Raw genomic sequence first — 26,513 nt, 5'->3', positions numbered from 1 at the left:
GATGGGACTATTACTGGTTATCAAGAATAGAAGGGTCCCCACGCTGTTTTTTTTAAATTATTTAAATAAATCATTTAAAAAACGGCATGGGGTTTCCCCCATTTTTGACAACCAGCCGCTAAAGCTCACAGCTGGGGGCTGGCATTCTCAGGCTGGTAAGGGGTGATGGATATTGACCCCTCTAACCTAAAAAATAGAAGCCAGCAGCCACCCAGAAAAGGAACATCTATTTGATGTGCCATTTCTGGCACTTTTCCCAGCTCTTCCTACTTGTCCTGTAGTGGTGACAAGTGGAGTTCATATTTCTGGGGTTGATGTCACCTTTGTATTTTCAGGCGGCATGAAGCCACGAGGTTAGAGCATTTTGATATTTTATTTGAAACTCAAGAAATAGTTTGAGTGTGACTCAATATATAGAGATGTACACACATTCCTCTTACATGCTTTCTAAATTTTAATCTAAATGATTATAGTATAAACTAATTCTAATTGTGTGGAATTCAATCAAATTTAAGTAAATTTAAATGACACAAAGACATTTTGAGTGTTGAGGGTCAAATTTCATGGTGTTGAATAATCTAGTTATAGAATTCATGTTATTGTGAGCAATAACATTGATTTTAGAAGCCGAGGTTAGAAAATACTAAACTGTAAGATGCAGTGTTTTCATATGTTGTATTCCTTTTTTGTTTTATAATAAAGTGCCTCAACAGATTGCAATGTTTCTACTGCAGCCTGCTGTAATTACTTTCATATGGATTTTTGTAAATTTAAGATATTGATACAGTACTCAGCAGAAAATAAAATAAGATGGTAAAGATGTATATCAGTTAGAATATAACTTCCTTTCTAAATCTTTTCCACATCTTTCTAGATTCCATTTTTTATTATTAATTTTCACCATACAGCTGCATTTCATCTGAATTATTTGTATGTGATGATAAAGAGGTGGAATTATGAGTAAGTGTAACTTAGTATATACTACGCAAGGGAAAGAATGAAAAATACTGACAACAGATATTGACTTTCTTAAAACAAAATTGGTGACCAAGTATACAAGATATTTTGACATCCCAATAATGTCAATCTTGATATAATAAAAGTAGATGGCAGTATAATCCTCATGTCAGAGAAATTTGGCCTGTTCATACTGTTCAAGATAGTGTGGCATGTGTTTGCAGTTCCACATATCAGTGAGCAGGGTTGAACTGGCCTACTAGAGACCATGAAAAATGTCACCTTATCCCTCAAAAAACAAGCCCACACAGAACTCTGTTGGCCAAAATATGGAAACATTATAGCTATCTGAAGTGTATTTTAGTGTGTGACAGCAGTCAAACAAAAACCCAATATAAATCTGATATAGCTGTAATCGCACCAACCCCAAAATAAAGTTGTCTAATTACTTCTACCGAGGAACTGCGTAAAAAATAACTAAAACCACTTCATCTGCTGTTGATTTATTCATTCTGCCTTTTGCAGTAGAGCTTAGCTTAGATTTATCCTGCGCTCTGCGCTGAGCGCTTGCAATGGGTTTTTTGTGTAAATCTCTGAAATACGTGATTCAGACGGAACCATCAGTGGAAAATTCCCTATAATGAGGCAGATGGAGACACTGTGGACGCTGCGTGGCCTATCGTCTTTCAGTGTCTGTCTTTTTAGGCGTGCATAAGAGTGCCAGGGTTTTGTAGAGTGCCGTATAAATGTGATCCAAAATGTTATGTGAAATGTTCCCAATAAAAGCTTTAACTCAATCCACAAAAAAGCAACTGCTCACTCAGGTCTGTCATCTGTCATTGGAAGTACGGGGGCTTCCATGTTACAGGTAGTACAAAGGCTCTGGAACAGCGAAATCGTCCTTGCGCCCCAAAATAAATTAATGTCATTCCGCGCTCCCAAATCCAACTGCCTCCCTCCCTTCTGAGCTAAAAAAACATTTTTGTGGGAAAAATGTGATTTGTTTTATTTTCACAGCTCAATGTTAAAATCTTTTGTGAAGCACCTATTGGTTCAAGGTGCTCAATGCACACTGAGATATGGGGTATCAGAAGAAATTGCATAACAATTGCGTAACAAGGTTACTTCTGGTCGCTAAGGCTGTGTTTCCAGTTGGGTTGGACTGCAGTGACCGGTGAGATCCCCACTAGCACCAACGGGGCTGTAGTATTCCCATCAGCTGCTCCTGCTCTCACTGTTATTAGCAGCAGCAGGCATCAGCTGATGGGAGCAGTAGTAGTCGCATCAGCTAACACCAGTAACCGGAGGTAAACTTTATACCTCTAATCACAGCTGTGCTCTCATGCTATCTTTTGACAGGGTGGGAACTGCGGATGTCTGACCAGTTGTTTTTGCCTCGCTGTCATGCACATGACAGAATGGCAAGCACTGGATGTTCAGGCCCCCCATACGAATGAGAACGGGGTCAGGGTTCGGGTCTGGGTACTGTTCTGGTACCTAAACCTGAACTTTTTGGAACTGTTCAGCCAAACCTGCCAGACCTGAACATCCAGGTGTCTACCCAGGGCTAGTATATCATCATCTTTGCATCATGTTGCACAGATAACGTGCCAGTCCTGAAGTATCAAATACTATATCAGGGATTCAGGAAGGTAATAGATGTGCAGGCCTCCCAGCTAGCCACCAGGTACCACTGACCTGGATACTCAACCAAAGTTCAGAAAATCGATCTGGTCATGAATTCCCTTCTTTGATAGGCCTTGTTCTGATATCCATTTTTTTCATGCACATTAAATAAGTATGGATTTTCATTGTGGTTTGGATCAGATTTTTGTTAGCTTTTGGTCTGTTTCAGTTTGTACTCTCAGCAATGAAATGCACGCAAAAAAAATCAAAAGCTTCTTCTACCAGTTGCAGCGTTGAAAACTGACAGCACATGGATTGCATATGGATTGCAAAGTGTGCTGCCAGCAATTTTCATGGAACCATAGACTTGTATGAGAGATTTTGATTGACTCATGAGCATGTCTCCATGAAAACCGATGACTGAATGAGGCCTTGCATAGTTTGAATATTTTTCCATTATTGTGCAGTCATCCTTAGTGATCATGTTGCAGGATAATCTTTAAGGATAGTCTTTATTTTTCTTCCGAAATAAGGAAAATGGTATTGCTGAAAGATGCTGTCTTGAATTCTGTGCTTGTCTTTTTGCTGTACGGTGCAGAGGGAGTTTTTTGCTAGAATGAATCTTCATCTTTTAGTACATGAAAAAGAACAACTCTAGCTGAAGGCTTCAAAACAGACAGCATAAAGTAGTTGCTGGCAGAGTTGCTTAATTTCACATTAAGGAGTTTTGAGTGTAGAATGAACTGAATTAAACACCATAATTTACATCGCAGAAAATGTGTAAAAATATTTAATGAAAATATCTATGATTCATTACTCATGAATTGCACTAATAATATAATGATAATTTCCCAAAAAGTATGTAAAGTTCCTCACTGCACTCTTGGGGAAACCACTGTGTGTGAACAGGGATATATTCAAATCCTCCATTAAACAATTGAATAAAAACATTTTCTGCATTGTGTTTTACTGTTTTTTTATATTTTTATAGCCATATTCCAATATAAAAAGCCCAAAAGTTAAATAAAATATCCCCCTTATTAGGAAACAATGACTGAGTCCTGAGGCATCCGAGGAAGGGGTGTGTCCCTGAAACGTTGTATCAAGATGGCGTTTTGTGCTACCTCCATCTCCATTTTTCTCCAGTGTACCCTGTTCGGAAGGGATGAAGATCTTCTATAGGACTCATTGTTGCTTAATCACAGTGAAATTTTGTTTTCTGTCTGTTGACTTCATAGTATGTTTTTTATTGACATATGGCTATAAAAGATATTGAGGAAAAATGTTTTCCACCTTGTGTGTTTTTGCTGTTTTTGAAGATTTAATGATAATGGACATAGAAAATAATAAAATTCTTGTAATTAATTTTAACATTAAATATACTCAGCATTGAATACAGCTTTCATCTAATATTTGCCTATAAGAAATAGCAATTCAGTAATAGTGTGCTCAACCATTTTTTTTCGTTTATTCCACTTATGAAAATCTGTACAGTTCATTAGTGTGCTGGATCACCATAGACTATAATGGGCATATAACCTCTCTGTGAAAAACAGAGATAAAAATCATACGTGAAAAACAGACAATTTAATGAGGCCTTTTATTCATATTAGCCTATTCTGGTCTGTTTTATGTTATGTTTCGACAATTTAGTTTATTTAGCTATAAATATATTTACAGTTGCCTGCTGTTTTTTACATTTGTTGGCTTTTTATTTTGCAAAAGATGTAGTTGATCTGGTTTAGTTGTAGTTTATATTTTCCTTTATGCCACCCAATTAATGATTAACAGACCCATTTCATAAATGTGGCAAAAAATAACTCTTCCCATCCATTTGGCCAACATGAATCACATTGAAAATTCAGCACATGACGTGTATACTCATTTTTTTTTATTTCAAATACTTAAAAATCAACCAGTATATATCAATATTTTCTTTAATAACTGTGAAAAAAACATTAAATATATGTTTGAATGTCATATACAAGTTTTAGATTTTACTCCACTTTGGTCATGGTGTTTTACAATTTGTAACCCATTTTCTTCAAACCTTGTGAGCACAATCCCTCATTACCATGTATATTCTTTCCTACCTTTGGTCTTCAGTCAACAGATCCTAAGATTCATAGAAAATGAGAGGTTTGAAAAAAAATACTTTTGGCAGTTGTTCCTGCTGTGTGTGACTGTAATATGTGACTATTCAGTAGATGTGATATGATCAACAGATATCACCAATCACCATTTTGGCTCATAATTGGATTTCTTAAGAGATGAATGTATCTATTAATGCAGTTTAAATATAGTCTTGTTTACTGTAGAAATAAGATAATATATGAGTAATAATTTAATTGATGTTGAAGTAGTTCATTGACTTTTTATTTTAGTCTTAACTCTTTTTATTTTTTTATCTCTATAGGGTTACATTATTAAACAATACAGAGATTTATCCTCCAAATGTGAAAAAAAAAAGAATATACAGTACAGACCAAAAGTTTGGACACACCTTCTCATTTCAAGATTTTTCTGTATTTTCATGACTATGAAAATTGTACAATCACACCCTAAGGCATCAAAACTATGAATTAACACATGTGGAATTATACACTTAAAGGGAACCTGTCACCCCCCTCAGGCGTTTGTAACTAAAAGAGCCACCTTGTGCAGCACAAATGCTGCATTCTGACATGGTGGTTCTTTTAGTTATCATGCTCCCTGCACACACTGAAATAAACGTTTATAAAATGTGCCCCCTCATACCCTGAAATTGCCAGGAAGGCAGGTCTTTCCTTCCTAAGCCAGATGCCTCCCAGCCGTCACTCCGGGCCTGTGTGCGCCGGGCGCCATCTCCTCTTGCTTCATTAGCGTTCCCGGCGCCTGCGCTGTAAGTATTTTTTTCCGGGCATGCGCAGTTGCGCTGCCCTTCATACTTTCAACGCAGGTGCCAGGGATGATAATGAAGCAAGAGGAAGAGGCGCCCGGCGCGTGCAGGCCTGGAGTGACGGCTGGGAGGCGTCTGGCTTAGGAAGGAAAACTAAAAGAGCCACCCTGTCAGAATGCAGCATTTGTGCTGCACAAGGTGGCTCTTTTAGTTACAAACGCCTGAGGGGGGGGTGACAGGTTCCCTTTAACAAAAAAGTGTGAAACAACTGAAATTATGTCTTATATTCTAGGTTCTTCAAAGTAGCCACTTTTTGCTTTGATGACTGCTTTGCACACTCTTGGCATTCTCTTGATGAGCTTCAAGAGGTAGTCACCGGGAATGGTCTTCCAACAATCTTGAAGGAGTTCCCAGAGATGCTTAGCACTTGTTGGCCCTTTTGCCTTCTCTCTGCGTTCCAGCTCACCCCAAGCCATCTTGATTGGGTTCAGGTCTGGTGACTGTGGAGGCCAGGTCATCTGGCGTAGCACCCCATCACTCTCCTTCTTGGTCAAGTAGCCCTTACACAGCCTGGAGGTATGTTTGGAGTCATTGTCCTGTTGAAAAATAAATGATGGTCCAACTGAACGCAAACCAGATGGAATAGCATGCCGCTGCAAGATGCTGTGGTAGCCATGCTGGTTCAGTATGCCTTCAATTTTGAATAAATCCCCAACAGTGTCCCCAGCAAAGCACCCTCACACCATTACACCTCCTCCTCCATGCTTCACGGTGGGAACCAGGCATGTACAGTCCATCCGTTCACCTTTTCTGCGTCACACAAAGACACTGTGGTTGGAACCAAAGATCTCAAATTTGGACTCATCAGACCACAGTACAGATTTCCACTGGTCTAATGTCCATTCCTTGTGTTCTTTATCCCAAACAAGTCTCTTCTGCTTGTTGCCTGTCCTTAGCAGTGGTTTCCTAGCAGCTATTTTAACATGAAGGCCTGCTGCACAAAGTCTCCTCTTAACAGTTGTTGTAGAGATGTGTCTGCTGCTAGAACTCTGTGTGGCATTGATGTGGTCTTTAATCTGAGCTGCTGTTAACCTGCGATTTCTGAGGCTGGTGACTCGGATAAACTTATCCTCAGAAGCAGAGGTGACTCTTGGTCTTCCTTTCCTGGGGCGGTCCTTATGTGAGCCAGTTTCTTTGTAGCACTTGATGGTTTTTGCCACTGCACTTGGGGACACTTTCAAAGTTTTTCCAATTTTTCAGACTGACTGACCTTCATTTCTTAAAGTAATGATGGCCACTCGTTTTTCTTTACTTAGCTGCTTTTTTCTTGCCATAATACAAATTCTAACAGTCTATTCAGTAGGACTATCAGCTGTGTATCCACCAAACTTCTGCACAACACAACTGATGGTCCCAACCCCATTTATAAGGCAAAAAAATCCCACTTATTAAACCTGACAGGGCACACCAGTGAAGTGAAACCCATTCCCAGTGACTACCTCTTGAAGCTCATCAAGAGAATGCCAAGATTGTGCAAAGCAGTCACCAAAACAAAAGGTGGTTACTTTGAAAAACCTAGAATATAAGACATAATTTAAATTGTTTCACACTTTTTTGTTAAGTATATAATTCCACATGTGTTAATTCATAGTTTTGATGCCTTCAGTGTGAATTTACAATTTTCATAGTCATGAAAATACAGAAAAATCTTTAAATGAAAAGGTGTGTCCAAACTTTTGGTGTGTACTGTACTTGACCTTAAATGAAACTTAAAAATTAATAGAATTTTGAAGGGAAAACATTTTAAAGGCAGAACAAAGTGGCTGGGGCTCTGCAAAGAGAGCTATACTCCCTTTGTTCTGTTCTGGATTGGCCATCAATGTATATTTTTGGAAAACCCTATAAACAGTTTTTCTACAAAGATATTAAAAGAGATCTTCACAGAACTTAATGGGTTACCTGAGACTTATTGATGGTCTTTTCCTAGGAGAGGCCAGCAATATTAAATTCTGTGCCTTCCCTAATAGTCTTTACCAGGCACAGCGCCATATTTAGTATCAGCTGTGTCTGACTTTACCGATTAGCCTCATTCATTTGCTGTAGTGAATTGTACTTTCAGTCACAGACATTAATAAAAGTACAGCACTGTTCCTTGCAACCAATGGGGAAGATGTACCTCTCACCATGCGTCTACAGTACCGTACCAAAAAAATATTGCTGACCCATCCTAAGAATTCAAAGCCATCAGGTTTAAAATCCCAACTAACCTTTTTAAGGCCACAGTCAGACAGCTGTATATCACGGATAATGATCACATCGCAATGCTTGGACTGGCCGGTTGCTTTCCTGATCCGAGAGTGACAGCACGTACAGTATTTATATGCAGCTATCACGCTTAGGTTAGGAGAGCCACCAGCAAGTCTGTGCACTGCGATGCAATTGTCATCCATGTTATGCGGCCGACTGACTGCGCCCTAACAAAAAGAAATAGGTTAGTAAAAGCAACAAAAACCTTTAAAAAATGCCATGCTTTAAAAAAAATAAAATTAGATTAATACAGTGTACAATTATTTATACTATTATTGTAGAACCATTTAGAAACCACAGGTGTTTTATGGTGCATGGTCTAAAATTGTAAAACCTATCCATAGCATTGAATATAAAAGTTCACTGGAAGAATAATTGAAAAAAAGCTGACCTTTAGAATATGAAACAATGTTGCAATTATCCATGTTATTAATACCAAGCAGCCATTCAACCTGAACAGTTCCGGAACAAAGTGTAGCATAAATTAGCTTTTACATTGAATTTTTGTTGTCGGAACAGTACATTTCTGCCCTCAGAGTTGATGCTATTATTGATGCTCTATTTAAATAGAACATACTTGGTACTGTATATTATTATGTTTTCACTTTTATTTCACTTATTTTTTCTTTTAACAAATATATTTATAATAAACATATAATGATTTAAAGGCACATATTATATGGATTTTTTGTTGGAGTATGTCTTCCACTCACTACCATTTTAGACTACATTGCCATGATGAGGTTTTGGGGAGTTTTTGATGCTGTGTATTTAAACAAAAGTGCAAGTAATCTATTTTACTTATTGGGTGCAGAAATGCATCTTAGGTGCATTTCTTTAGCTGGAATCAAGCCTGGGTCTGATTCAAGGTTGCTACATACATCGATTTTAGAAAAAATATTTAGAATGGAGAGTCCTCAGTGGTTGATACCTTTTAATGGCTAGCTGAAAAGACGGTAACCAATTGCAAGCTTTCGAGACTACTCAGGTCTCTTCATCAGGCTTAGACTAATAGAAATTCTGAAGAATCATACATTTATACACAACACGGCGCAGAACTGTTGTTATGGGAGAGTGATGTTAGGGCTAGCGGAACGCACCAAATAATAAGACAGATAGAGTATGGTGCGTTCGCAGCCCGGGGTCCACCGTGCAGAGATGGAACCTGCTGCCAAGTAATGACGGACTATATGGCGGTACAAAGTGAATACACACACGGGTTAACCTCACCCTGTGTGAAGGAAGCGTACCCTGTTGCATCACAGGACCGCGGTACCGCACCAAAAGCGCAAGCAAGGAGTCTTAGAACTCAATCCCAAGACACAGGATTTGAGTGCATAGAGACCTCATGCACTCGACACCGCTACTGTGGTGTCAGAGTGACTGAAATAATTATAACAAAGAAGCACGAGAGTGCATGCGGTGCCGCACTGGTGAATGCCACTAACCACCCAGGCTTGGGTCAGGAAAGCGCTGTGAAAGCGCACGGCGCCGCACTGGCGGTCACAGCAATTAGAGGCTGTAATGTGTGTAACGTGCTGATGGTTAAGTCGGGCGCTAGGTAGCAATCATCCACCTTCCGCGAGCAGTCATACAGTAGGGAGGGGATTTTAAAGAGCGACTTTCATCCATCGACATACATCCATCAACACACACATTATCAAGACTATACTAGCGCATGGCCGTGCGGTCATGCGCAGCTTATATAGTTGCAGCACGTTCAGGACCTTCCAATAAAGGACCAATGGGAAGCTGCTACCAAAGTTTTGCCCTTTCAGGACCTTCCTGGAGGACCAATGGGATGTGCTGCAGTACCTGAGCATGTGACCCTCGATCTACAATGGGAGATCTTGCCCTGGGCATGCTCAGAAAGAGAAAAGCAGGACTTAGCCCCAAAAGCATCTGCTCTCCGCTGCCCAACACTGACTTCAATGGCAGAAGCAGGAAAAGCAGCAGTAGCTCCTCGCACAGAGTGAGACTGAGCAAGACGCTGGGACCGACGTCTCTGCTGAGCAGACTCCACTGCGGCTGGAGAAGAATGGGAGACCACAGCGGAGATGGCTCGAGATTCCCCTTGTGCAGAAGCGGGAACTCGACACGTGATAAGTGATAAACAGTTGTGTCCATAAATATTGGAAGGTTCCTAGATTAGGAGTAAATGTTTTGTTGTCCTCTGATTGGGGTCTGGTTCTGTTATGATGACCCCACATGGTCTGAAGTGCAAATTCCTTAATTGATGTAAAAAGACATAAATCTATGTGACACATTCAGAAGTCCAAAATGGTATGAAAGAAATTGTTTTTATTATGTACATAATCAAGTGAGGTAGGGGTGGGGGTAAAACCAGGAAAAATATGGACAAACCACAAGGGACAATAAAAATTCCAGATTACATAACTAGCATCAACAAGATATAGTACATTATCAGTGTACATGTATAGTTAATGTCTTGATGCTACATGGGTAAAGTGATAAGGAGTAGTAAATATGTGCAGGTACAGTATATAAGGGAGGACAAGGGTAGAGAATTTAAGTGCCTGTACTGAAAATGACAGACGGTAGTTAGCTACAGGTATCAAAACCACTCATAGAAGGAACAACATTCAATTAATGAAATGTATAAATGATAGCTGGGTGGTAAGTGAATCCTCTCATAGATACCTGGTGGAATGTGTCCCTTAGATGCGCCCTCCCCAACGCACATTTCGGCATTTGCCTTCATTGATCCCCTGTCAAAGGCTGACGCTGAAATGCACGTCGGAGATGGTGCATCCAGGGGACACAGTCCACGAGCACCAGGTATCTATGAGAGGATTCACTTACCACCCATCTATCATTTATACACTGCATTAATTGAATCATGTTCTTTCTATGAGTGGTTTTGATACCTGTAACTAACTACTTTCTGTCATTTTCAGCACAGGCACTTTTATTCTCTACCCTTATCCTCCCCTATATACCTGCTCATATTTACTAGTCCTTATCACTTTACCTATGTAGCATCAAGACATTATCAATACATGTAAACAGATGCTATCAGGCCGCATGATTGCAATTTTGCACATAGGCACTTTACTATTTATTTAATGTACTATATCTTGTTGCTGCTAATTATAGGGTCTGCAATTTTTATTGTCCCTTTTGGTGTGTCCGTTTTCTTCCTGATTCCCCCTCCCCCCCCACCCCTACCTCACTTGCTTATGTACATAATATAATAAAAGCAATTTAGTTTCATACCATTTTGGACTTCTTTATTCCGTGATTTTCTCTGTTTTTTCTCTTCAAATTTATCAAGCGCATGAGCAACAAATTCAGTGAATTTTAATACTGTTTAGTCTAAACTTGTTCCACAATGCCTGATTAGGAGATGTAGGTAGTCTTGAAAGCTTGCTATTTGTCATCTCCCTTTAGTGTTCAGTTGCACTTTTTTATCCATTTGGCTTTTTTTATACATACTTGAAATTAAACTTGTAGACTTTACTTTCACTGTTGGTCTGCATCACACATGAGATCACTATTATATGCAGATAGACAAAGCCTTTGAGTGATAGTCTATAAAAATATATTCCTAATGTGAATATTAAACCCTTTAGCCCCCAAACCTTGTTTCACCTTCATGACCAGGCCAAATTTTTCAATTCTGACCAGTGTCACTTTATTTGTATAAGTTTCAATGGATTCCTCTGATTTTGAGATTGTTTTTTGTGACATATTGTACTTTGTGACAGTAATAATATTTATTTGACATGAATAATTTCTATCTACAGTTGTAGTGACAATTTTGTCTCCGTGGGCGTTTTTCCAGAAACAAACAGCAGTGGATGTTGCTGAGTGAAAATTGTAAACTGCCGTTGCAGTGACCCGTATGTTGTAGTGACCAGTACTTTGTAGTGCCCGTAAATTGTGCCTAACTCGTGCTTCTGGAGACACACTGTTAGGGACTGGCGGAACGCACCAAGAATCAGATGTTATGGTATTAGGTGTGTTCGCAGTCCGAGGTCCACCGTGCAGGTAAAAGACCCTGCTGCTAGTAAGACGGACTATATGGCGGTACTAAGTATACACACATGGGTTAACTTCACCCTGTTGCGTCACAGGACCGCAGTACCGCACATAAAGCGCGAGCAAGAAGTCAGCGGACTCAACCCCTACACAGGATTGAAGTCCGATTAGACACTTGCTGGCACAACACCGCAACTGGGTGTGTCAGAGGAACATAAATAATAATATTAAGGCACAAGAGTGCGTGCGGTGCCGCACTGACGGACGCCACTAACCACCCAGGCTTGGGTAAGGAAAGCGCAGAGCAAGCGCACAGTGCTGTACTGGCGGACACAGCAACTGGTAGCAGTAATGTGTGTTTCGTGCTGTTGGATAAGTCGGGCGCTAGATAGCAAACATACACCTTCCGCGAACAGACATTCAATAGGGAGGGTTATTTAAAGAGCGACTTTCATTCACAACACACACACATATTTACAAGACAATACTAGCGCATGGCCGTGCGGTCATGCGCAGTTTATATAGCTGCAGCACAGGAAACAGCTACAGAAGTTTTGCCCTTTCAGGACCTGCCAAAAGGACCAATGGGATGTGCTGCAGTACCTGAGCATGTGACCCTCGATCTACAACGGGAGATCCTGCCCTGGGCATGCTCAGACAGAGAAAAGCAGGACTTAGATCCAGAAACGTCCACTCGCCGCTGCCCAGCACTGGCTTCAATGGCAGAAGCAGGAAAAGCAGCAGTAACTCTTCGCACAGAGTCAGACTGAGCGAGACGCTGGGATCGACGTCCCTGCTGAGCAGACTCCACTGCGGCTGGAGAAGAATGGGAGACCGCAGCGGAGACGGATCGAGATTCCCCCTGTGCAGCAGAGGAAACTCGACTCCTAACATTACCCCCCCCTCCTAGGGCCCCCCCCCTCCTTGGGCCTCGCTACGTTCGAAGGCAGCAATGAGCTGCGGGGCCCGAACGTGCTCAACAGGCTCCCAGGACCTGTCCTCGGGGCCATAACCCTTCCAGTCCACTAAATAAAAATTTTTGCCACGTACCACCTTGAACCCCAAAATAGCGTTCACCTCATAATCGTCTGTAGACGAACCCGATGTCCCAGCAGATGACTCAGAAAACCGGGACATATACACAGGTTTCAAGAGGGACACATGAAAGGTGTCGCTGATACCCAGGCGTGGCGGAAGGGCCAAACGATAGACCACAGGATCCTTGAATGGGCCCAAGTAGTGAGGAGCAAATTTAGTGGACTCAACTCGCAGCCTGATGTTACGGGCGGAGAGCCACACTAAAATCGCCAGGAGCAAAGGTCGGTGGCAGGGCGCCGATGTGCATCGGTGGAGGACCTCATTCTCTCCTTCGAGGCCCGAATGGCATCCTGAGTGCGGTCCCAAATGTCCCGTGCCTCCACTGCCCAGTCTGCCACCCTGGAGTCAGCAGAGGACACGGGCAAAGGCGCAGGAATCTGCGGATGCTGGCCGTAATTAAGGAGGAAAGGAGTCTGACCGGTGGAGTCGGCTACAGCGTTATTAAGGGCGAACTCAGCCCATGGTAATAAAGATGCCCAGTCATCCTGCCTGGCAGAAACAAAATGTCGTAGATATGTGACCAGAGTCTGATTGGCCCTCTCTACCAACCCATTCGTCTCGGGATGATATGCGGAAGAGAGATTTAAATCAATGCTGAGAAGATGACAAAGCTCTCTCCAGAACCGAGATGCAAACTGGGGACCCCGATCACTGACAATTTTGTCTGGCATGCCGTGTAGGCGGAAGATGTGCCTTATGAACAACGCTGCCAAGGCCCGTGCAGAAGGTAACCGTGGGAGCGGCACCAAATGCACCATTTTCGAGAAATGATCAGTAATAACCCAAATGATGGTACAGCCGTGAGACTTGGGCAAACCCACTACAAAGTCCATCCCGACCATCTCCCAGGGCCTGTCTGCCACCGGCAAGGGATAGAGTAACCCAGACGGCCGTTGTCGAGGAGACTTATTTTTGGCGCATGAGACACATGCCAGAACGTAATCTCTGACATCTCGGAGCATATGCGGCCACCAGTACGTCCTCGCCAGCAGCTCAGATGTCCTTTTTGTCCCAAAGTGTCCACCCACCCTGGAGGAATGAGCCCAAGAGAGAACCTCCGGTCGCAAATTTAAGGGCACAAAAGTCTTGCCCGGAGGCACAGACTCAAGCGACACCGGAGCCACGGTTCTCAAGCTCTCAGAAGGAACAATAAGCCGAGGCTCTCCTTCCTCCTCCTCAGATGACACAACAGAGCGAGAAAGAGCATCAGCTCGAATATTCTTCTCCCCCAGCAAGATAATGGAGGGTGAAGTGGAATCGGGAGAAGAATAAGGACCATCTGGCCTGGCGAGAATTTAGCCGCTTGGCTGTTTGCAAATAGAGCAAATTTTTGTGGTCTGTAAAAACTTGAAAGGGAAAACGAGCCCCCTCCAAGAGATGTCTCCACTCTGAGAAAGCCAATTTCATCGCTAGCAACTCCTTTTCCCCGATGGAATAATTCCTCTCCGCTGGTGTGAAGGTCTTGGAGAAGAAGAAGCACGGATGCTTCGACCTTGAGCATCCTTTTGGAAGAGGACTGCTCCAGCACCAACGGAAGAGGAATCCACCTCCATTATAAACGGCTTATCAACATCGGGACGATGTAGGATGGGAGCGCTAGCAAAATGAGACTTAGTAGAAGAAAAGGCCTTGGAGACCTCTTTAGACCACACTTTGGGATTTGCTCCCTTCTTGGTGAGGGCTACCAAGGGAGCTACCAAAGTTGAGAAATGGGGAATGAACTGGCGGTACTAATTAATGAACCCTATAAAGCGCTGCACCGCTTTAAGTGAATGGGGTTCTTGCCAGTCCATCACAGCCTGTAGTTTGGCAGGATCCATAGCCAATCCCTGGGCAGAGATGATATAGCCCAGGAAAGGTAAAGACTCCTGCTCAAACACATACTTCTCCAACTTTGCGTAAAGAGAGTTTGCCCGTAAGAGGTCGAAGACTCTGCCAAAATCTCTCCGGTGGGAGTCAATATCTGGAGAGAAGATGAGAATATCATCCAGATAGACTACGACCGAGGTGGAAAGCATATCCCGGAAGATGTCGTTGACAAAGTCTTGGAAAACGGCTGGGGCATTACAGAGCCCGAAGGGCATCACCAGATACTCATAGTGCCCATCTCTGGTGTTAAACGCCGTCTTCCATTCGTCCCCTGTTATGAAAGGTAATACAGTACCACAATGGACATAGAGGTCAGCGCACATACAGTGACCTGGCAATAACCCAAAAAACAATCATGAGCTCTGAGACGTGGGAACTCTGTTGACCGCAATCCCTAATCCTCTCCAACCACACTAAAGGCAGCCGTGGATTGCGCCTAACGCCCCCTATGCAACTCGGCACGACCTGAGAAACTAGCTAGCCTGAAGATAGAAAATAAGCCTACCTTGCCTCAGAGAAATACCCCAAAGGAAAAGGCAGCCCCCACATATAATGACTGTGAGTTAAGATGAAAAAACAAACGTAGAGATGAAATAGATTTAGGAAAGTGAGGTCCAACTTTCTGAACAGAGCGAGGATAGGAAAGGTAACTTTGCGGTCAACACAAAACCCTACAAAAACCACGCAAAAGGGGGCAAAAAGACCCTCCGTACCGAACTAACGGCACGGAGGTACACCCTCTGCGTCCCAGAGCTTCCAGCAAGCAGAAAAAAACAAATAGACAAGCTGGACAGAAAAAAAACAGCAAACAAATAGCAAAGAGGAACTTAGCTATGCAGAGCAGCAGGCCACAGGAACGATCCAGGAGGAAACAGGTCCAATACTAGAACATTGACTGGAGGCCAGGATCAAAGCACTAGGTGGAGTTAAATAGAGCAGCACCTAACGACTTCACCACATCACCTGAGGAAGGAAACTCAGAAGCCGCAGTACCACTTTCCTCCACCAACGGAAGCTCACAGAGAGAACCAGCCGAAGTACCACTTGTGACCACAGGAGGGAGCTCTGCCACAGAATTCACAACAGTACCCCCCTTGAGGAGGGGTCACCGAACCCTCACCAGAGCTCCCAGGACGACCAGGATGAGCCATATGAAAGGCACGAACAAGATCGGGAGCATGGACATCAGAGGCAAAGACCCAGGAATTATCTTCCTGAGCATAACCCTTCCACTTAACCAGATACTGGAGTTTCCGCCTTGAAACACGAGAATCCAAAATCTTCTCCACAATATACTCCAACTCCCCCTCCACCAAAACCGGGGCAGGAGGATCAACAGATGGAACCATAGGTGTCACGTATCTCCGCAACAATGACCTATGGAATACGTTATGTATGGAAAAAGAATCTGGAAGGGTCAGACGAAAAGACACAGGATTAAGAACCTCAGAAATCCTATACGGACCAATAAAACAAGGTTTAAACTTAGGAGAGGAAACCTTCATAGGAATATGACGAGAAGATAACCAAACCAAGTCCCCAACCCGAAGTCGGGGACCCACACAGCGTCTGCGATTAGCGAAACGTTGAGCCTTCTCCTGGGACAAAGTCAAATTGTCCACTACATGAGTCCAAATCTGCTGCAACCTGTCCACCACAGTATCCACACCAGGACAGTCCGAAGACTTAACCTGCCCTGAAGAGAAACGAGGATGGAACCCAGAGTTGCAGAAAAACGGTGAAACCAAGGTAGCCGAGCTGGCCCGATTATTAAGGGCGAACTCAGCCAAAGGCAAAAAGGACACCCAGTCATCCTGATCAGCAGAAACAAAGCATCTCAGATATGTTTCCAAGGTCTGATTGGTTCGTTCGGTCTGGCCATTAGTCTGAGGATGGAAAGCCGAGGAAAAAGACAAGTCAATGCCCATCCTACCACAAAAGGCTCGCCAAAACCTCGAAACAAACTGGGAACCTCTGTCAGAAACGATATTCTCTGGAATGCCATGTAAACGAACCACATGCTGGAGAAACAATGGCACCAAATCAGACGAGGAAGGCAGTTTAGACAAGGGTACCAAATGGACCATCTTAGAGAAGCGATCACAGACCACCCAAATGACTGACATATTTTGAGAGACGGGAAGATCTGAAATAAAATCCATAGAGATATGTGTCCAAGGCCTCTTCGGGACCGGCAAGGGCAAAAGCAACCCACTGGCACGAGAACAGCAGGGCTTAGCCCGAGCACAAATCCCACAGGACTGCACAAAAGTACGCACATCCCGTGACAGAGATGGCCACCAAAAGGATCTAGCCACTAACTCTCTGGTACCAAAGATTCCAGGATGACCAGCCAACACCGAACAATGAACCTCAGAGATAACTTTATTCGTCCACCTATCAGGGACAAACAGTTTCTCCGCTGGGCAACGATCAGGTTTATTAGCCTTAAATTTTTGCAGCACCCGCCGCAAATCAGGGGAGATGGCAGACACAATTACTCCCTCTTTGAGGATACCCGCCGGCTCAGATACACCCGGAGAGTCGGGCACAAAACTCCTAGACAGAGCATCCGCCTTCACATTTTTAGAGCCCGGAAGGTATGAAATCACAAAGTCAAAATGGGCAAAAAACAACGACCAACGAGCTTGTCTAGGATTCAACCGCTTGGCGGACTCGAGATAAGTCAAGTTCTTATGATCAGTCAAGACCACCACGCGATGCTTAGCTCCTTCAAGCCAATGACGCCACTCCTCGAATGCCCACTTCATGGCCAGCAACTCTCGATTGCCCACATCATAATTTCGCTCAGCAGGCGAAAACTTCCTGGAAAAGAAGGCGCATGGTTTCATCACCGAGCAATCAGAACTTCTCTGCGACAAAACAGCCCCTGCTCCAATCTCAGAAGCATCAACCTCGACCTGGAACAGAAGCGAAACATCTGGTTGACACAACACAGGGGCAGAAGAAAAACGACGCTTCAACTCTTGAAAAGCTTCCACCGCAGCAGAAGACTAATTGACCAAATCAGCACCTTTCTTGGTCAAATCGGTCAATGGTTTAGCAATACTAGAAAAATTGCAAATGAAGCGACGATAAAAATTAGCAAAGCCCAGGAACTTTTGCAGACTTTTCAGAGATGTCGGCTGAGTCCAATTATGGATGGCTTGGACCTTAACAGGGTCCATCTCGATAGTAGAAGGGGAAAAGATGAACCCCAAAAATGAAACCTTCTGAACACCAAAGAGACACTTTGATCCCTTCACAAACAAAGAATTAGCACGCAGGACCTGAAACACCGTTCTGACCTGCTTCACATGAGACTCCCAATCATCCGAGAAGATCAAAATGTCATCTAAGTACACAATCAGGAATTTATCCAGGTACTCTCAGAAGATGTCATGCATAAAGGACTGAAACACTGATGGAGCATTGGCAAGTCCGAATGGCATTACTAGATACTCAAAATGGCCCTCGGGCATATTAAATGCGGTTTTCCACTCATCGCCTCGCTTAATACGCACAAGATTATACGCACCACGAAGATCTATCTTGGTGAACCAACTAGCCCCCTTAATCCGAGCAAACAAATCAGATAACAATGGCAAGGGGTACTGAAATTTAACCGTGATCTTATTTAGAAGGCGGTAATCTATACAAGGTCTCAGTGAACCATCCTTCTTGGCTACAAAAAAGAACCCTGCTCCTAATGGCGACGATGACGGGCGAATATGCCCCTTCTCCAAAGACTCCTTCACATAACTCCGCATAGCGGCGTGCTCAGGCACAGATAAATTAAACAGTCGACCTTTTGGAAATTTACTACCAGGAATCAAATCGATAGCACAATCACAATCCCTATGCGGAGGTAGGGTATCGGACTTGGGCTCATCAAATAAATCCCGGTAATCAGACAAGAACTCAGGAACCTCAGAAGGGGTGGATGACGAAATAGTCAGAAATGGGACATCACCATGTACCCCCTGACAACCCCAGCTGGACACAGACATGGATTTCCAATCTAATACTGGATTATGGACTTGTAGCCATGGCAACCCCAACACGACCACATCATGCAGATTATGCAACACCAGAAAGCGAATAACCTCCTGATGTGCAGGAGCCATGCACATGGTCAGCTGGGTCCAGTACTGAGGCTTATTCTTGGCCAAAGGCGTAGCATCAATTCCTCTCAATGGAATAGGACACTGCAAGGGCTCCAAGAAAAACCCACAATGCCTAGCATACTCCAAGTCCATCAAATTCAGAGCAGCGCCTGAGTCCACAAATGCCATGACAGAATACGATGACAAAGAGCAGATCAAGGTAACAGACAGAAGAAATTTTGACTGTACCGTACCAATGGTGGCAGACCTAGCGAACCGCTTAGTGCGCTTAGGACAATCAGATAGCATGAGTGGAATCACCACAGTAGAAACACAGCCCATTCAGACGTCTGTGTTCTTGCCGTTCAACTCTGGTCAAAGTCCTATCGCACTGCATAGGCTCAGGTTTTAGCTCAGGTAATACCGCCAAATGGTGCACAGATTTACGCTCGCGCAAGCGTCGACCGATCTGAATGGCCGAAGACATAGACTCATTCAGACCAGCAGGCATAGGAAATCCCACCATGACATCCTTAAGGGCTTCAGAGAGACCTTTTCTGAAAATAGCTGCGAGCGCACCTTCATTCCACTGAGTGAGTACGGACCACTTTCTAAATTTCTGACAATATACCTCTATTTCATCCTGACCCTGACACAGAGCCAGCAAATTCTTCTCTGCCTGATCCACAGAATTAGGCTCATCGTACAGCAATCCTAGCGCCAGGAAAAACGCATCGATATTACTTAATGCAGGATCTCCTGACGCAAGAGAAAATGCCCAGTCCTGAGGGTCGCCACGCAAAAAAGAAATAACGATCCTAACTTGTTGAACTGGGTCACCAGAGGAGCGAGGTTTCAAAGCCAGAAATAGTTTACAATTATTTTTGAAACTCAGAAATTTCGTTCTATCTCCAAAAAACAAATCAGGAATAGGAATTCTCGGTTCTAACATAGAATTCTGAACCACAAAGTCTTGAATACTTTGTACTCTTGCCATGAGCTGATCCACACATTTAATGTCCATTGCTACACCTGTGTCCTGAACCACCCAAATGTCTAGGGGAAAAAAAAGGCAAAACACAGTGCAAAGAAAAAAAAATGGTCTCAGAACTTCTTTTTTCCCTCTATTGGGAATCATTAGTACTTTTGGCCTCCAGTACTGTTATGAAAGGTAATACAGTACCACAATGGACATAGAGGTCAGCGCACATACAGTGACTTGGCAATAACCCAAAAAACAATAACGAGCTCTGAGACGTGGGAACTCTGTTGACCGCAATCCCTGATCCTCTCCAACCACACTAAAGGCAGCCGTGGATTGCGCCTAACGCTCCCTATGCAACTCGGCACGGCCTGAGAAACTAGCTAGCCTGAAGATAGAAAATAAGCCTACCTTGCCTCAGAGAAATACCCCAAAGGAAAAGGCAGCCCCCACATATAATGACTGTGAGTTAAGATGAAAAGACAAACGTAGAGATGAAATAGATTTAGCAAAGTGAGGCCCAACTTTCTGAACAGAGCGAGGATAGGAAAGGTAACTTTGCGGTCAACACAAAACCCTACAAAACCCACGCAAAAGGGGCAAAAAGACCCTCCGTACCGAACTAACGGCACGGAGGTACACCCTCTGCGTCCCAGAGCTTCCAGCAAGCAGAAAAAAAACAAATAGACAAGCTGGACAGAAAAAAACAGCAAACAAATAGCAAAGAGGAACTTAGCTATGCAGAGCAGCAGGCCACAGGAACGATCCAGGAGGAAACAGGTCCAATACTAGAACATTGACTGGAGGCCAGGATCAAAGCACTAGGTGGAGTTAAATAGAGCAGCACCTAACGACTTCACCACATCACCTGAGGAAGGAAACTCAGAAGCCGCAGTACCACTTTCCTCCACCAACGGAAGCTCACAGAGAGAACCAGCCGAAGTACCACTTGTGACCACAGGAGGGAGCTCTGCCACAGAATTCACAACAGTCCCCCTCACGGATGCGAATCAGGTTATAAGCTCCCCGCAGGTCTAATTTGTTAAATACCTTAGCTCCCCGTAGCCTATCAAAAAGCTCAGAAATCAGGGGCAGCGGGTACTTATTCTTAACAATGATGGCGTTAAGACCCCTGTAGTCTATGCAAGGACGCAACTCTCCATTCTTCTTCTGTACGAAGAAGAACCCTGCCCCTGCTGGTGACACTGACTTCCTAATAAACATAGCCTCCGTTTCCGGGAGAGAGAGGGGATAGAGACGTCCCCGAGGAGGTTCTGCTCCAGGCAAGAGATCTATAGGACAGTCATAGGGACGGTGAGACGGAAGGGTCTTCGCGGCCTTTTTCGAGAAGACGTCTGCATAAGACCAATAGTATTTGGGGAGAGTAGAGAGATCTGCGGGCATCTCAGTGGTGGAAACCTGAACGCACTCTTTCACACATCTGCCCTTACAGGATTCACTCCAACCCAATATCCTCCCAGAGGTCCACTCAATATGTGGGGAGTGGAAACGGAGCCAGGGTATTCCCAGCAGAATCTCATCCATTCCCTCGGGAAGGACAAGAAGGGAAATAATCTCCTGGTGGGATGGGGACATGGCTAACGTGAAAGGGACAGTCTGATGTGTGATCTGTAGTGGAAGTGTTGACCCATTCACCACTCTAACGGTTACTGGTTTGGCAAGCATAACCAGAGGTACTGCGTGGCGCAGAGCAAAAGCAGAAGACATAAAATTTCCTTCTGCTCCTGAATCCACACAAAGCTCTACTGTAAGAGTGGATGTGCCTAACAGGATTGTCCCTTTAAAGGACAATTTGGAGGAAAATGCCACTGTGTCCAGTGAACCTCCTCCAATGGTCACTAGACGCGATCGTTTTCCCGACCGCCGTGGACATTTGTTAGCGTAATGTCCCGGTTGCTGGCAATTTTTACACACCACAGGTACTCGAGCGGACTGAGACCTAGGTCCCGCTCGAGAAACCTCCATGGCCTCATGGGAGTCAGACGCCATAACAGGAGATTCTAGAGGTTTGGCAAAGGTGGGAGCCAGCCGAAACCTCTACCTACACTGGGTCCACTCCAACCTCCGCTCGTTAAAACAGAGATCGATGCGGGTAGCTATAGTAATAAGCTCCTCCAGTGTGGCGGGAATCTCCCTGGTGGCCAAGGCGTCCTTTACATGATCTGCCAGTCCTTTCCAGAACACCGGAATAAGGACTTTATCCGGCCATTCCAGCTCAGAAGCTAGAGTCCGGAATAGGATGGCGAACTGGCAGACCATGGACGAAGCCTGATTAATTGCCAACAATTGGATGTGATTTTCTGGATTTTTTTTTCTCAGTTTGTCTCCCATAGTTGAGGTCTACCTATGATGTAAATTACAGACGCCTCTCATCTTTTTAAGTTGTGGAACTTGCACTATTGCTGACTGACTAAATACTTTTTTGCCCCACTGTATTATTATTTTTTGATTATTAAAAAAATATTTTTGCAATATTTTTTAAGTTTTAAAAAAAATGTGTTAGTCCCTTCATGAAAATTTCACTTTCTGCACTCTGATCACAGTTTTAGTGCATTGCAATGCACCAGCATGATCCAACATATTTGCTAGAGCCTAGTTACCCGGATGTCGTCATGACAACATAAGGTTACTATGACACTGGTCGCGCCCCTACGATGATGTCATAGGGCACCAATTTGATGGCAGAGGGGGCTCTCTCCCTCTGTCTGCTTTCTAATTGCTGTGATCGCTAGCATTTAGGGGTTAAAGGGCACAGCTCCTCGGAGTGAGTGCCGGGTGTCAGCTGTCGGAATCCGCTGACAACCTTCGGCAATTGCGCGCACATAGCGCAAAATTGCTAATACGTATCCATACATATCCAAGGTCAGTAAATACCTACCGACCCAGATGTATGGATACGTCCAAGATAATAAAGGGGTTAATGTAACGGAAGCAAATGAATAATAGTAACAACTCAAAGCAATACAATTCAAAATATGACAATAGCTCTGGTGTTTTCTTTTTCCAAAACAACGATAGTGGGTCAATTGTGTTACTAAAGTAATTGGTGCGTGAACATAAGTGATCTTTATCATTATTGTAGGAATTTTAACTAGAAAAAGACATGAGTCTGAATAATCAGATGTGCATATCCTTGTTAATATTTTTGCATTGTTTACGTAATAAAAGACAAACCCGAATTCATATTCTACACGCATCTGTACTGCAAAATAAGGAATAGAAAGAACAAAGAAAAGCGAGGACAAGTTCTTAAATTAACCTGGTCAGACATAACCATTTTTCTGAGTTGTACTTGCATAAAAATTATTTCAGTCAGCTCATGTTCACATATCTTGACGGATGCATCCAAGGGTGATGCCATGGTAACAGTAGGTCATATAACTCAGTGCCTGTCAGAGTACAGAAAAATTGTGAGTAGAATTAGGGTTAGTATTCAATAATTTAATAATTATAAAATGTTATAGATTCTGTTTTTGAAATAAATAAAGCTATAAAAACCAATGAAAATGTTAATGAAACATATGTTATCATGGTTTGGTATACCTTATATGTCTTCCTTTTCTTAGACATTGCCTCTTAATTTCTTGGCTGCTATTTTTTTTTTACTTTAAATATTTTTATTGGGTTTTAACAACATTGATATGGAAACAGAACATTCCAATTCCATTCAATAATAACAATAATAAAGGTTGACAGTTGTTAATATAAAGTTATCATAAAAACTTTTCATTAAATCAGATTGATGAGGTATTAATATAAGCTTTAACATGAACTTAATAATTATGTGTGTGCAAGAGGAATATAAAGAAGAAAGGAGGGCAGAAAGAACAGGAAGGAAAAGGAGGTGGAGGGGAATAAAAATGCAAACAAAACTACAACTTATTGAAACCAGTACTTCAGAGGAGACCTCTTGTCTTACGATATTGTATTTTAAGTATTATTATTTGATACCACATGCCAAGTCATTCCCCTCACTGAATAATATCCAACATGTCCATTGGTGATGAAAAGCTTTGAGGTGATTGTTTTCATGTTCAATCACGTTTTTAATTTTCATTATATTGGTAATCTCTTCCACCCATTCACCCAAAGTAGATGCTTTTGTGGATTTCCAGTGATATGGAATAATTGACTTAACACCTGTTAGAAAGTGCCTAAAGATATATTTGCCTTTGAGATTGAATCCGGAGTAATGGAAAGTAGTACTATTTGCGGTGGGTGTGACTGCTACCAGTGAGGTTATTGTACAGGGAGAAAATTGAATTCCATAACCCATAAAACAATGGGCATTCCCACCATATATGTAGAAGATCCCATGTAGCATAATGGGACAATTGTACCATATAAATATGATTTTATAGTTTTTCTCTTGAGCACGGCAAGTAATAAGTAATTTGTGGGAGAATATAAATGCTTTTTGCCAAGCCTCCTCCGAAATTTGACTGCCTAATTCCCTCTTCCAAGCCACAGTAAAGGGTAGAAGGTCATTGCAGGTGTCCCTTTGTGTTGCTTTGTATATACAAGATAGAAGTTTATTACAAGGACCCACCTGAATGATTAAGGTTTCAAACAGAGTGATTTCATCCTTTATACTAGTCAGATATATGTGAGAATTTATAAATGACAGCTGTAAATATTCCAGCCTAGATAGACACCTACCTCGACAAGAGCCATCAAGTCCTGTAAAGGAAGGAAAAGAGCCCGATTCAACGAGAAAGTGTCTCAATCTAACGCCAGCATATCTGTCGCAGATTAGAAATGCTTATGTACTTCAACCGTTGAGATATCAAGGTATGCACATGTGCATACGAGTCCAACAATCTTTCCATACTTTAAACTATATCACTTCACAAGTCATGGTTGGAAAGCTAGAGCTGCATGGTTTCAAATGACACTGGTACTTCCAGATGTATTATCTCATTCTGTTGTGCCACCTGACACAAAGTAATGTAATCATTGTAAAAGTAAAAACTAAAGTAATATGTCAAAGTGATAGGCAAATATGTTCTAGAATATAAGTTCTGGAGGCTAGGCATGAAGGAAAATGCATTTTCTGGAAGACACTCAAGACTTATCAATAGCATTGTGTAGTAAATGTATAATAGAATTAAAATCATAATGTAATTCACAAAAGCATGATATTACCACCGAAGCCTTTAAGTTGGATTTTTAATATTGATAATTCCATCATAAATAAAGATTTTTTTTTCATCTACAGGCTGCAGAGTGGCTATGCTTAAATTGCCAAACACAAAGAGCACTCTTGGGAAGTCTTGGGGATTTAGACAGAATGCCCCAACCATTAGGACTATCACCTAAGTCTTCACCAAAACATCAGATTCTTGCTGACCAACCACAAAAACAGTCAACAGACTCAACACCTAGTGTAAAATTAAATGAGAAAACAACTGATCAAGTATTAAAAAAAGAAATGGCTAAAGATCCAGAAGGAAAACTTGGACAGAATGAAAATGTTATTGATGAAGAAAACACAGATATCAAGCCAATAGACATTAAGCCTCTAGCTATAAAAGAAGATACAGTGTTAGTGACCCCTGTAATAGCGCAGGTACTGCCTTTTAAAGAACATAAGCAAGATGATGTACAGGACACTGCACTAGTAACTACAGAATATTTACAGTCTGAAGGAAAAATGATGCCAAAGCAAGATTTGATGATTGACCTTTCAGCTACAGCTTTGAAGGAAATTGATGGAGAAAGATGTGATGAGAGAATTAAACCTGAAGCAAGCCAACTCATAGATCATGAAACTGGAAAAGAAAAGACTGTAAGTAGTAATTGCTATATAAATCAACTACCATTGTGTTAAAATAAATTGTCAGAAATATTGTTCACCTACTATATTGTCGAGTACTTATCACCAATCTGGGGCTTCCCTTTTTATTTAACAAAAGACTTGGCAGACTCAGATAGAAAGTATTTAGAAATATCACCAATTAACAAAACCACTCTGAAAGATCAGAAAGATCCCTAATGTCCTTTGAAAGCTTCTAAAACATTCCAAACTTCTGGGTGGTGGGATCCTAGAATGTAGAGCAGGATCTCACAACTTCCCTGGTCTCCCTTGAAGTGAAAGAGTGAGATCTTTCACTATGAGAGCAGCCATGGAGGGTCGTGGGATCCCGCTCTGCATGCTGAGTTTCCACAACCTGGAAATTCAGGCCTAACTTTTCCTGGAATGTCAGGCCCTTTTGAGGGACATTAGGGACCCTTCTCAAAACCTTTGTTAATTGGTGATATTTCTGGGGCTGCCCACTCTTTTATTAAATAAAAAGTGTTGCCCCAGATTGATGTTCAGTAATCTTTAAGATTGATTATCATTTCTGTTTACATCTGAAATAATTTTAATACTTACTGCAAGTAATTTATTGTCTATATACTGCATATAGTTGATCCATTGTTTCCCCTGAATTTACCCTGAAGAAGCTATGTATAGTAGTGAAACATGTTGAGGGGATTTTGTGCCAGTTTGTTAATGTGCAGCTTAGTGTGTGATTTTCTTACACTCTGTCCAGGAAGATTAATGAGAAATATTTTGGAGCTGCTAATAAAAATCAGTGTAATATAGATGGAAAAAAAAAACTAATATTGATAATAGTAGCCAAAGATAATATTGCCTAAAAGAATTATATGACAACTACAAGTA

At 42.5% G+C, this 26,513-nt stretch overlaps 1 protein-coding gene across 3 annotated transcripts in view; it reads left to right on the top strand.

Annotated features, from left to right (window-relative positions):
• The window catches only part of PCLO (piccolo presynaptic cytomatrix protein), a 665,287-nt gene that overhangs the window by 372,995 nt on the left and 265,779 nt on the right, over nt 1-26,513 (top strand). For all 3 annotated transcript variants that reach the window (XM_069765158.1, XM_069765159.1, XM_069765157.1), the window contains exon 4: nt 25,065-25,634. In XM_069765158.1, coding sequence (XP_069621259.1) covers nt 25,065-25,634 — 570 coding nt within the window. The remainder of the gene's footprint in view (nt 1-25,064; nt 25,635-26,513) is intronic.

Source organism: Ranitomeya imitator, chromosome 4 (assembly GCF_032444005.1).
Source record: "Ranitomeya imitator isolate aRanImi1 chromosome 4, aRanImi1.pri, whole genome shotgun sequence".
NCBI classification, from domain to species: domain Eukaryota; kingdom Metazoa; phylum Chordata; class Amphibia; order Anura; family Dendrobatidae; genus Ranitomeya; species Ranitomeya imitator.
The sequence above is the reverse complement of the archived record's forward strand: the minus strand, read 5'-3'. Positions and strand labels throughout refer to the sequence as shown.